At 43.4% G+C, this 13,435-nt stretch overlaps 1 protein-coding gene across 1 annotated transcript in view; it reads right to left on the bottom strand.

The window, feature by feature from the left end:
* NOX5 (NADPH oxidase 5) overlaps positions 1–13,155 on the bottom strand; it is a 68,875-nt gene extending 55,720 nt beyond the window's left edge. Inside the window, exons 1-5 of the mRNA XM_063313997.1 lie at positions 13,038–13,155; positions 12,207–12,337; positions 11,172–11,322; positions 10,040–10,250; positions 1,976–2,210 (exon numbers count right to left, since the gene is read on the bottom strand). Of these exons, the coding sequence (XP_063170067.1) occupies positions 1,976–2,210; positions 10,040–10,250; positions 11,172–11,322; positions 12,207–12,337; positions 13,038–13,140 (831 nt within the window). The 5' untranslated portion in view covers positions 13,141–13,155. The remainder of the gene's footprint in view (positions 1–1,975; positions 2,211–10,039; positions 10,251–11,171; positions 11,323–12,206; positions 12,338–13,037) is intronic.
* Between the last annotated feature and the right edge of the window lie 280 nt (positions 13,156–13,435).

The raw sequence follows: 13,435 nt of genomic DNA, 5'->3' as shown, positions 1-13,435 counted from the left end.
ACCATGAGGGGACCCCGAAGTGCTACGACTGCTGCTCAGCCAAGCTATAGAGCTTGGGATGAGGAGAGAGATCGGTGCTACGGAGGCACAAAAACCACAGAGGTATGGGCTTTAGTGGACTCTGGGTGTTCCAGGTGTCTAATTCACCCTGATCTGGTTGCTGCTTTGGACCTGCCTAGCTCCCCCCTCCAGCAGCCTTTGATCTTCACACAGTTGGATGGTTCAACAGTGGGGGGGGGGGGCTGCAACCCATTTCACTGGAACTGTGGCAATGCAAATGGGCAGCCACCGTGAGACTTTGAAATTTGTGGTGGCACCTGTCGGCAACCCCTTGGTAATCCTGGGGATCCCCTGGTTGACCTATCGAAGCCCCTATATAAACTGGGAGCACAGAACTGTGACTTTTAAAGATGGATTTTACCAAGCTCCTACAGCAGAGATAGTTGCACATGCGGGGGTTGGAAGGGCTGCGATCGCCACGCCGCACCCTAACTTGGCAGATTTAGAAGGCTTGCCTGACCAATACCAAGACTTTGCAGACGTATTTGGGGAGATGGAAGCAGATCAGCTACCCTCTCACTGGAAAACTGATTGTGCAATAGAGTTGGTCCCCAATGCTCAATTGCCCAAGCCAAAAATTTATCCAATGACTCAGAAGGAGCTTGAGGCATTACGGGACTTCATTGACAAAAATCTGTCCAGGGGATTTATTGAACCTGCTAATTCCCCAGTTGGGGCTCCTGTGTTATTCCGGGAAAAGAAAGATGGCACGCTTCGACTCTGTACGGACTATCGTGGGTTAAATTCTGTCTCTATTGTCAACAAGTACCCTCTCCCTCTCATGAAGGACATGTTAGCTCATTTGTCAAAGGGCAAGATTTTCTCCAAGCTCGATCTTCGCGAAGCCTATTTCCACATTCGCATAAGAGCTGGGGATGAGTGGAAAACTGCTTTTAATTGCCCACTAGGATCGTTTCAGTACAAAGTCCACCCACTCCCATAGATGGATGCTCCTGCTCTTATGCTTTGGAAAGTGCTTTGCCCTGGACTGCTCCATAACTGGCCATCCGTCTCTGCAAGATGCTTTCTGACTCAGAAAGGTGACATAGAAATGAATGGAGGATTTATTAAAGTCAATTCTGACTTTGCAGGATTTGCATCTGGCTTTGCCCCAGAAGGTGGGAAAAGGAGGAAGGTGGATTCATGGTGTCTGCCCTCATTGCTTCCCACTGTGGATGGGAGCTTATGGCACTGGATTTGACTGGAAATGCATCCTGACACGCATTAGTGTCAATGCAACATTTTGGACTATTATGCCAAGGATAGGCCATGTGGGCAACAGTATAGCCACTGGCAGTCTGTCAGCCCCGGGGGATAATTAAAGCACCAGCCTCTGGCATCATCTGCATTTCAAAGAAGGTCCCTGGGCAAAATATACCCATTTCTGGAAAACAGAAATTGAGGGACCAGGGCTTTCTTAGGAAGAATGCCTGCTTGCCACCTCTGCCAGAATCCCAAGTGAAGCAGCGGTACTGATGACCACCCTGAGGAAGGCAGGTAAAGGAGGTGGGAAATGAGTAATTTCTGGCCAATTGCACACATTAGTTCAACATCTCTGTGACTCTGCACAGAAGGCATTTTGTAAGAATGCCCACATGCTTTCAAAGTTCCAAATTGTCCACAGCCCCATACCTGGCCTGCCCCAGAACCGTTCAGCAGTGACTGCTCAATTAGAGATGTTTCCATCTGTAGGAGTCAGTAAACTTTCATCATTTGTAAAAAAGTAATCTGTACAATGCTGTGGTGGCTTCTTAGCAGAAATGTGCTATTCAAATATCATAATTTAAAACAAAGCGTTCATTTCCTAGTGAACAACTGTTACAATATTGTTTTCCTCCTGAACCCCTGCTCCAATTATCCCTGGTCATGAATGCCCTTGACAGGTTGGAATGTGGGATGCAGCCCTATTCCTCACCAATATGAATGCGCAGTTGAAGTTCAGGCATTGCCCACAGCCTTTGGCCACCGCAGTCCAGATGCCAGAGCCAGCCTGCTTTAGGGCTGCCAAGATGAAGAGGACCACGTTCACACATGCATAGCTACCCAGGAGAAGAAGCTTGTTCATGTTGTTGTGCCAATATACAAGGCTCAAGTGGTGTGGGGCGTGACTCTTCCGTGGAGCTGTGGGAGGCTTTAGCCAACTTGCAGCACTGAGAGAGAAAGGAGAGAGGAGCTGGTGAGGCATTCAGGGCTTTTCAGCATTGAGGGAGATACAGGAAGACTCAACCCAAGTAAGTCAGAAGGCAGTCCTTCTCCCTAGTGCGGAGCAGGCAGCCATTCCTAAAGGCTTACTAGTTGTCAGGCTGCTTTTGAGCCGTGCATGCACAGACCTTTTTACAACTGAGTACAAAAGACCATGTTTTCCTGGCACACTTAATCTGGTTGATTAATGTTCTTAGTGGCTGTAATCACACATAGATGTATGGTTGTGGTTGTTAGCATGTTGTATGAACAGTGCCAACATGGCTAACCCAGAAAATGAACTGAATTACTTAACCAAGTGAAATGCTGCCTTTGGACTTCCAGGTTGCTCATCCTGATCTTGGCTGCAAAAATGTCACGCATCAGTCCCTTCCACCATGGTTGTGCTGACTTTTTCCCAGGCTCTGGAGAGTGAGGTTCAAGAGCATTCCTGAGCCCATCATAATGGGCTTTACTGTGTTTCCTTCAACCGCACCAAATGAGTGACTGCCATTCTAGGGTGAGAAAAGTTTTCTCCTAGGACAGATGGTCTTGTGAGTTGAAAAAGAGTGGGTGAGTAGGGGAAATATTCCTTTGCCCATACATTATTTTCAGTTATTGTTCTATAGGTGCTATTAGCAAGAGGCTTTTGTGGAGGGTCTTGTTCCATTTCAAGGTATCACTATCCTCCAAACAATACAAGGATCCAGTTCAAGGTGGTACTTTGACCTGCTGTGCCTCATTGCACCAAATCAAGGAAGGCTGACTCTCTGGCTGGCTCCTTTGTTTTGCCAGAAGCAAGCCTTAGTCCTGGGCAGAAACCTCTTTCAGCATCTAGGCTGAAGGGGCACATTGGCCCCCACCCCTCATTTTGAAGGAAGTGCCATTTTAGTTCAGGGTCCAGCTTGAAGTCCAGGGCAGTTCAGCCAAAGCTGCTTCAAAGAAAAGTGCCCCTTTAAAGATCTTCTGAGCCCTTGTTCCTAGGTTTGAACTGGGCAAAGAAACTCTCCTCTCAGTTCAATCCAAGGGTGGGAAATTTGCTCTAAATTTTCTTTCAAAGGAGAATTTTGGAGAAACTCTCCTAGGTGGATAGTGGTGTTCTTATGCACTTCTGAGTAACAAGATCATTAAGGTGTGCATGAGAAGGCCATTCTTCTTCATGGCAGACTCCTCCTTGTAGCCACCTGCAGCCTCCCTGAGTTCTGAGGCTCCTCTTGGGGGATCTTTCTCAGATCAAGCAGTTGGGGAACTTCAGAACGATGCCAAAGTGCACTCCAGAAAATAATGCCAGTACTCTCACCATCCACTGCCTCCACAATAAAGTGAATTTAAAAACAATGACCAAGAGAAAATGGCAATGAGTTTCTCCCAAACAACCTGATCTGGTTGAAAACAGGAGCAAAATACTTGAGAAACCGCACAGCAAAATCGCATCACTTCATGTATTATGAATTGTACTTATAAGTTCAAATAGAAAGCAGAGGATCTCGTTGTGGATGTTTCAGAGAAAAAAGGCTCTGGATGAGCTGAGGCCCAGTTCACCTTTCTGGTTACACAGAACCACGTGTTGGTTCAGTTGAGTATTTGAGTCACACCTGGAGACAAAGAATTGCAGGCTGCAGGATCCTCCAACTGAATGAGAGAGAGATGTGTGAAGCAGCAAATGCCTGCCAGATGTCATAGAAGAACCAGCTTGGCTTCCCTTGAACTACCGAGGCTAGGCTGCTGGGCATAGGCCAGTTTTCCCTAGTACACTTGGACCAAAGTGTCCAAGCTGATTGGAAGGAGATTTAGAGCAGACCAAAGGAGCACTTCTTCACACAGCTCGTAATCGACCTGAGGAATTTGTTACTGTAAGTTGTGGCAGCAGATGGATGACTTTGGGTTAGATAAATTCATGGACAACAGGCCTATTAAGGGCTCTTCGTTCTGAGGGCTCAGTATTATTCTGGGTTGGGGGCAATAGGCTTCCAAAAGCTAGTTCAGTGGAAAGGGGAAATGTGCAGCTTCCCTTTCCCTTCTTAACAAATATTTTCTGATAGGAAGAAAGACAATGATATTAGAGCTGGAGAAATATAGGACTTATCCATCTCCAACCACAAATCTTGGTCTAAACACTGGGGAATTCTGTAGGGAAACAAGTGCATTACCATGTAAAAGTTTATGCATCTCAGCCCATTTTGTCAGATACGGAGAGCACAGTCCTAATGAGGTAGGCTGAGATCCAGAAAACTTGATGGCATAATTATTTGTTAGTCTTTAACATGCCACATGACTTCTTGTGTCTTTGCTAGAAAAGACTAATGCTGCCCCTCAAAATTGTTCCGATGAAACAAACAAAAAAGGATCCTTCTGCACTTGCCCCATTTCCTGGAACCAATACCTCACTGAGAATTCAAATTATCTTGCTAGTATGCCATCATTACATTTCTCCTCCTGTTTGATAACTTTTACATAATTAAATGCAAGTGCAGGACCAGCTTACCTACTCCAGACAATTAAAAATCCCTTTTTGTAGGTTTACCAGTTTCCTGCCTCCTAATAACAACGGGTAAGGTGTTCCGGCTTCCTAAACAGTTTCTAACCTTGCTCCAAAGTCAGTTTTCATCTTTATGGTGATGGTGGGTTATTTATTTAAAATACCAAGTAAACTGTCTATTATTTTTAGCCAACTTTAGTGATTTTCTCTCATACTTTCCCCCCCTTTCCTTTTGTTTTTTTTGTTGTTGGAGATATTTTGGCGGGGGGTATGATTAAAACTTCTCTACAAAAATGAAGAGAGAAAAACTATGAAAGGAATGCCATGTTCTGCCATGGAAAAAGAAACAAAGAAACTGAGGCTGAGCCAATTCAGATTCAAGGGATAATTCATATTCAGTGTTAGTGAGCATCCTCCACCTCTATCATTAACCAGTAATTCAGGCTAATTATTATTATTAAAACTGTGCTAAATGGATTTTGGGACGCGGTGGCACTGCGGGTTAAACCGCTGAGCTGCCGATCAGAAGGTTGGCGGTTCGAAACCGCATGGTGGGGTGAGCTCCCGTTGCTCGTCCCAGCTCCTGCTCACCTAGCAGTTCGAAAACATGCAAATGTGAGTAGATCAATAGGTACCGCTTCGGCGGGAAGGTAACGGCGTTCCGTGAGTCATGCTGGCCACATGACCCGGAAGTGTCTATGACAAAGCCGGCTCCAAGGCTTAGAAACGGAGATGAGCACCGCCCCCTAGAGTCGGACTCGACTGGACTTTACGTCAAGGGAAACCTTTACCTTTACCTAAATGGATTTTACTGGAGGGGGGAAAAAAGGGTCCTGAGTACATAGCAGCAGCAGCATTAGCAGCTTGTGAGTACCTGTTGCTATTTGAGCTCCAGCTGAGATGCAGCCCTCCTCTTGGGGGCTCCCTCCCTGGGGAAATCCTGTAAGAGTTCTCAGATCAGCGGTGTGTATGGCCAGGCCAACCGGCCTCTCTTTCTGTCCCTCCCTTTTTTTCCTCTCTTTCTTACCCTCATTTTCTCTCCTCATTGTTCTGGTTGATTCATTGATTGATTGGTTATGTGCCATCAAGTCAGTGTTGACTGTTAGTGACCACAAAGATAGATTTTCTGCATGATGATTCACCCCTAATTTAGTCCTTCGGGTCTTCCAACAGCACACCCATTGCCACTGTAACTGAGTCCCTCCCCCTTGCTGCTGGTCATCCTCTTCTTCTCTTTCCTTCCACCTTAAAGGCTTCTTCAGAGAGCTGCTAGGTCTTCGCATAATGTGTCCGAAGTAGAATAATTTGACTCTGGTCATTCCTGCCTCGAGTGAAAACTCTGGATTGATTTGCTTGATGATCTACCTGTTTTCTTAGCTGTCCACAGTATTCTCAGGAGTCTTTTCCAACAGTTCAAAAGCCTCAGTACACTTCCTATCCTGCTTCTTCAAACTTTTGACTCCATAGGGAATACCACTGCCTGTACATTCTGTTCTTTGTAGTTATAGATGCATCACAGCATCTGAATATCTTTTCCAAGGCTTTCATGGCTGTTCTGCCAAGTGCTTGTCGGTGGCATACTGTATTTCTTGACTGCTGGTTCCTTTACCACCAACATTTGATCGTAAAAGGCAGAAGCTCTCCACCACTTCACTATGTTCACTGTCTGTTCTAAGGCTGGCTGTTGTACCTCTTGTCATTAGTTTGGTCTTCTTTAGTTCCATATTTTCACTGTGCTCCTTGATTTTTATTATTAGAGCTTGCAGATCCTTTGTATTTTTGGCTATCTGAGTAGTGCCATCAGCCTAGTGCAGGTACTGATGTTTCTTCCTCCAATTTTAAATCCATGCTCATCTTCTTCCAATTCAGCATATGGGTTGAATAAATAAAGGGAGAATAGTATTTTTCTTAGAGTGCCAGTCTGGCGTCATGGTGAAGGCACCACGCTAGAAACCGGGAGACCGGGAGTTTTAGTCCTGCCTTGGGCACGAAGCCAGCTGGGCGACCTTGGGCCCAGGAAGGAGGCAACGGCAACCCACTTCTGAAAAACCTTGCCAAGAAAACTGCAGGGACTTGTCCAGGCAGCCTCCAGGAATTGGACATGATTGAATGAATTAAAAAATAAATTGTTCTTAGCAGAGGTCTAAACTGCAGACAGCGTTTGAAATTAGCTCATCAAAGTCAAAATGGCAAAAGGAAATTCTGATTCCTTTTCAGAAGCAGTTTCATTTTCCTGACTACTCATCTGTTGTGGAAGTTACAAGACAGCCGTACTTCTTTGCTAAAATAGAAGAAGCAAAGCAGCCTTGATAGAGATGGAAGCAGGAGAGGGTCCCAGGCTGAAACTCCTAGAAGCTTTAGAGTCCGGGAGGAGAAGAAAGAGGAGGCAGCGCAGAGCATAAGACTGGGACCAGATGCAAACAGCTTGAGACCAGGCAAGTCCACTTGCAGTAACAAGGCATTAGATATCAGTTGCTCTTTCTGCTGAGAAGTGACTGGCCTTCAGATTATTGGGGTTCACAATAAGACTTGAACCTCAAGAATACTATATACAAGGCTTTGAGTTTATAATTGGCAGTTGCTGGATTTCTGCTCTAATTCTGGCTTTTCTAACATCTGCAATAAAATTTGTTTAACAAAGAGTTGTGCTTTTGATTTCTGCTTGCTAGCCATTGAATTCAAGCAGTAGTCTGGCCGAAGCCTGATAGTAGCTGTCAGTGATTTTTTTTGCAGAGATCTTCAGAAATTCTTCTGAGTAGGACATAATTACAGTATATCTCTAGGGTCTGGACAGTGAAAACTTCACTGTAATGACAGGAGGCAATTCTCACATTGTCACAAGCAAACAGATCAATCTGTTACCAAAGGAATAGACATATGGAAACCGACTCTCCTGTCGAACAGATATAGACTTCTAGCCCATTTGACTGATGAAACAAACATCAAACCCTGGTACTATTTATTCAATCAGATCCCCTTTCATCTCACTATGACCCCTCTCAAATTCTAATAGCATTGAATTGCCAACATACAAAAATTCAAAAAATCTGAAGGGGGAGAATGCTTTTTCTTAGATCTCTATTAACTACGGCAGACACTTGTATGGGCCCATAGCACAATGCATCCAGAGAAATGGGTTCCTACCAACAAAAACTCACTACAATCTCCATGCTAATCTTCAAGGTGCTGCAAGCTGCTGTTCTGTTTCTCTGTCTTGTAGGGCACAATACTTTTCTGCTGCAGTGACAACTCAGAGGAGTAGAGGCAGCTCTAAGCTCAAGATACCAGTTACAGGGAGATGAAAGGCAACAAAGGAATGTGGAACATCCTCAAGAGAAGGCCAACAGCAGCTGCTTCAAAGGCAGCTGATGAAAAAGGGCAGAGTTGCTTCTCTTCAAGCTTCTTTCCCACTTTGATAGGCCAATCTGGGCCTTAGCCTAGAAGGCAAGAGCAGAAATCCTTCCATATCTGGGATGCCAGTAAGAACATCGAAGGAAGGGTCAGAGAAGAAAAAGCTACTAAATCTGCTAATAAAAATGGCCTATCAAAGTGGGAGACATGGCTGACCAGGGAGATGATGACACATTAATAAAAGTATTCAAGAACCTGCAGTGGCAGCTTATCCAAGAACACCTGAATACTGACCTCCTCTGCTTTTTTTCTCCATCACACCCACCTGACCTTCATCCGCATTCATTTTCACTCTGTAGCCAGGTTCATACAACACATCAATCCCTAAACCAGGGGTAACAGATCATAACTCTTTTGTTCACACAGAATCCTAGATTTGGAAGGGACTCTTGAGGCCATCAAGCCCAGCTTCCTGCTCTGTGCAGGAATCCAAATTCAAGTTCATCCTGGGCATGTGGTTGTCTAGCTTCTCCTGAAAGGCATCTTCTCCTTAAAAGAGAGTCCTTCCATTTCTCTGGGTAGTTGGTTCCACTGTCAAACTGCTCTCACTATGAAGAAGTGTTTGTTTTTTAATTCAATCAGAACCTGCTTTCCTGTATCTTAAATCAGTTCTTCCACGTCCTGCTGTCTGGAATATAGAGAACAAATCAAAATATACAGTAACTCAACATGGTGGTGTGGTTATCCAGCTTGTTCAGAGAATGGCTGGGTTCCTGCAATGCCCTGAACTACAAACTACCCAACCACCTTTTAGACCAACCTAGTGTGTTGTACGGACCTGGCAACCCCTGTCCACCTGTTCTTTTCTCTAAACGTTCAGTGGGATTTGCTTTCTATAACGGATGCTTGGGACTGCACAGGCAGAGAGACATTCACTGAGTGGAGTATCTCAGCTGGAGAGTTTCCTGTATGATGGAGATTCTCTGGATCCTCTTCAAACTAGCTTCATATCCAAGCAGGAGCCAGAGAGGATAATTCATTTATCTGGATTCTAGGTGGATCTTTCTAACCTGCCTGGCTCAGACTTTAACTCAGAATGTCCAGCTGTGGATCCACTTAATAGAACAATTTGTGGGTTTCCTTTTTAAAAGATTATTTAAAGCTTTTAATTAGGAGCAACTTTGGACAAACAGAAATGGGCCTTGCCAAGATAACCATGTTTTTCTAAGGTGCCAGGGTTGTGCTACTGTACTTATATCCAAGCTGGTGGATTTTAAAAGTTTGAAAAAAAATATTGAAGCCACTCCTCCCTTTTGAATACTTAAATTCTGCTTTCCCTTCTGCCTTGAGAGTTCATTCTGAAATGCTTTCCCTCCCAGAAACTGGAAAAACCTACACAACTAATTAAAAATACTGGGTCAAGCCACAAATAGCTAGGAAGACCAAAATACTTTAAAAAGCCATCATAAATTTTAGAGAGCTGATATCCAGGTTGGGAGCAGACTTTTAGTATCATAATACAATTAATAACAAACACAGATAAAATTTAAAAACTATTCAAAATGCCTGATTGGACAAAAAACATGTTTCCCTACCATGAAAGAATATTGTAAAAGAGGTAACAGATGGCTCTGTTTGGAAGGCATTCAAAAGGGGAACAATGGGTGGGAAGACTCTTCTCTTTATTTTTAAGCAGAATGCCTGATAAGGAAAACATCTAGAACAGGACCTCTGCAGAAGATCTCTTTTGATGTACAGTAACAGATGCTCTCTCACTTACCTGAAGCCATTTAGGGTTTCAGATGTAAGTATTAGAAACAAAAAGGAAATGAATGAACCAGCTGAAGTTTGCAAATCATTTTCCTGCTCCTGATATATCAGTAGAAATGGAAAGCCACCAGAACATGGATACCCAGAGCGGAAATGTCTTTGACCAGAAATGGCTGCTGTTGGTTGTATTGAAAATACCTTATTGTTAAGTTCTCCATGATTTCTGGAAAATGTTCCAGTTCCTCTCTGAGCTCCTCAAAGGTTATTGATCCACTGTTGTCAGAGTCTGCTGACTCAAAAAGAGCCATTGTCAGGTCATCTAGCTTCTTCTCAGACAAAGATATAGAGCTCTCTTTCAGACATGATTTTAACACCATGCGTAATTCATCCGGTTCAATGGAGCCACCACCTACAAAGAAAAAGAATCACTTGGCTTGGTGTAAGTTACCATGACAGGCCAGATTTAAGATTTTGCAGAGGAGGAGGAGCTCAACAGACAAAAAGTGGCCACCAGGAAATCAAAGTCAGCTGACTCTGCTTACTTGGTGGATTGTGAGAAGTCTGCATCTATACAACCTAAGACATGAAGCCATTTTCCTGGAGCACTGAAAGCCTGGAAGAGGCACAGTGACAACTCCTGCAGGTCCTTCCTCTGAGAGTTAGAGAGCCCACAATTGCTGCAGGTATTCCCTGACTGAATGTAATCATATGGAAATTGTAGAACTGGGGCATTTAAAATTATTTAAACAGTCCTACCTTTTTTCCTATATACACCTTAAGGAATCACTGAGAAATTGGGCCCATTGATGGGATCTTGTCCTACAAACTCCTCCAAAGACAGAAGCCAATCCAGGCGCAAGTGATGACTCTAGATTAAACTAGGACATATTCTTTACTCCCATGTTTCAGAGTCAATCCATTGTCTTTTCCCAATGGATTATGACACCTTGTGGATCTTGCAAATGAGCAGCCTATCTATGTATGGTCAAGATTTTGTTCAATTTTTGAAGATCTGTCTCAGATACAGAGAGTCATAATTGGAATTTTCTGCCTTTAAAGCTGGCAAGGAATTCTGTGTCAATTTAAAAGTAACTTCTAGTAACATCTTGAACTTTACATGTTTTATCACTCAAAGGCAGTAGATCTATTCATAAAAAATACACAACTGTCCTACTATTCCAGATGCAAAATTAGGAGCACTGGACCCTATTCTATGAGGCACAATTGTTGGCAGCAAAACAAGGATCTGGAAAACAAAATCTCATTTTGATAAAATATAGGTTATCAAATAACCTATATTTTATATATTTCCACCAGTTTGGAATTTTACCATCCACATCATAGACCTGGAAGAGGAATCGGAGCTTGTCTGTTTCACTCCCATATATCAGCAGTTTCAGGGTGTTCAGGAGCTCATCCAGGCTGATGGTGCCACTTCCATCCGAATCAAACAAAGCAAAGAACCGCTCAGCAAAAAAAGACTGTGAGAGAGGTAGGAAATGTTTATGAAGTCAGGTGATCCTCAGGATCCAGCAGCCTTGATTTAAAAATAAGTGAACAAATCCCTGAAATATATAAACTACAGTGGTGATGTTCCCTACTGACCACGGTAAATGCAACATTATAAAACTTCCGTGGTGGTGGTGGTGGAGGGAAGTCTTGAGGCTTCTGGTGTAAGGCCCAGACAAATTAACAACTATAACTCTCTAGTCTGAGAGCACAAACAAATGAGAAAGGAAGGCGTATCATTCACAGCATTGATATATTAAACCAGAGACTCACAAAAAATGCTTGGGTGATGGTCCAAATCAGATGAACCCGCCCCCTCATGTTTCAGTCTCCCTCCATCCAGCAACAGGATAACTTCTGGGGCTTATCCAGCCTGTCCCAATCCCAGCAACTCCCCTTGACTTTCTGAGTGGCAATTAGTTTCCTGCTCTGTTGCTTATTGGCCTTCTGGTGAGATCAACAGTAAATTAATGGAATGTCTGCCAGATGGCTGTATTGTCCCTGAGTTGTAGGTTGGCACTTTCCCACACTTTTACATTGTTTTAATTGTTTTAATTTATTTATACGAGTTATACTTGTGAGCTGCCCAGAGTCCCATGAGATGGGTGGCTATATAAATTTAAACAAACAAACAAATACATAATCTTTAAAATCTCTGCTCTTTTTTCTCTGCCCCTCTGCTTCTTCTTTGTCAGGTCTCTAGACTTAAAGTAGCACATCACATGCATGGATCAGTTCCCCAACTCTATCAAGGAAGGGAGAAAATAGAACATCTCTGTACTTTTTGCTTGCAACAGTAGTCATTCCGAGTTACAGTATAACTGTCATCCACTCAGCTCAATCAGACGTAACTTGCCTCCTTCACCTTGAGTGCAGTTTTGAATTGCTCCAAGTTGATTTCTTTATTGTGGCCAGCAATATTCTCAAACTGCTTGGCTACCCACATGAGCCATTTTGTGTTGTCATCCAGATTCATGGTTGTCAGCCCTAAAAGGTAGACCAGACCAAGAAACAGATACCACATAGGCCTAAAGCTACTTTTCTTAAGATTGGCCACAGTAGCAGAATCTTGCAAGCCTGCATGTGCTTCCCCTCCTCCCTCTATCATGTGAATTAAGGGGGTGCTTGGCTAAGATGCTTTCAAAACCCTCCTCCTTCATCTGGGCTTCTGCAATGTTTATCTCCTTGCTGCCTTGGTAAAGGATCTTTCCTCTCTCCATCAAGGTCATCCTCCTTACTTTCTACATTGATGCTAGGAAATTAGAACCATTTTTTTTTAAAAAGGTCAGCTTTACAATCAGTCATAAACAGCTTGTTCAGATTTCTATGGTTCTGATTTGAACCATATATATGATATTTCTAGTCAAATAATCAAGACCATGATGGCACCATGCAAGAAACAGGATTATGTTATATGGCAGAAAAGGTGACCACATCTCCAGTCCTAAACCACTGCCTCATTCTAGCTCTTTCAGCCTGATTGTACTTCCAAAATTCAGCAAATCATCAAGTTAGTAGGCAATTTTCTAGTTAAAATTAAATAAATAAAAAGCAAGAGTAAAAACAAAAATCAAGAATGTGGCCGTGCCCCTTCATATTATAATTCCATTAAAATTACTCCCCAATGTTCCACGTTGTCACTTTGCTTCAATTGGCTTGCTCAGATGTAACCATTTTTCTAAGTTACCTGGAACCCAATGGAAAGTTTTCTTGGAAGCCTCTCCAGAGGCTGATAAGGTCTCCAGGGTCTCCTTCAATTCAGCAGACTTCTGTCTGTCAGAAAATCCCATTTGGGACAAAATGAGAAAGGGCCTGGTAGCACCTTTTATGACTAACCAATATTCATTTTAAGGCATAAGTTTCCTTGGAGAACATCTAGTTCAACCTCCTGCCCAATGTAGGAATCCACCACTACAGGTAGCCATTTAGCCTTTGTTTAAATTCCTCCAGAGAAGAAGAGTTCAACTACCTCCTGAGGCAGCTGTTCTATCGTTGAACAGTTCCTGCTGTTGGGAAAAATTTCCTGATCACAGGAATAGGAGGGTTGGGACCTTGGAAATCATCCAGTCCAACACTCTGCCCAGC

Source organism: Candoia aspera, chromosome 13, assembly GCF_035149785.1.
Source record: "Candoia aspera isolate rCanAsp1 chromosome 13, rCanAsp1.hap2, whole genome shotgun sequence".
Lineage (NCBI taxonomy): Eukaryota > Metazoa > Chordata > Lepidosauria > Squamata > Boidae > Candoia > Candoia aspera.
This window is presented reverse-complemented; position numbering and strand designations above follow the sequence as displayed.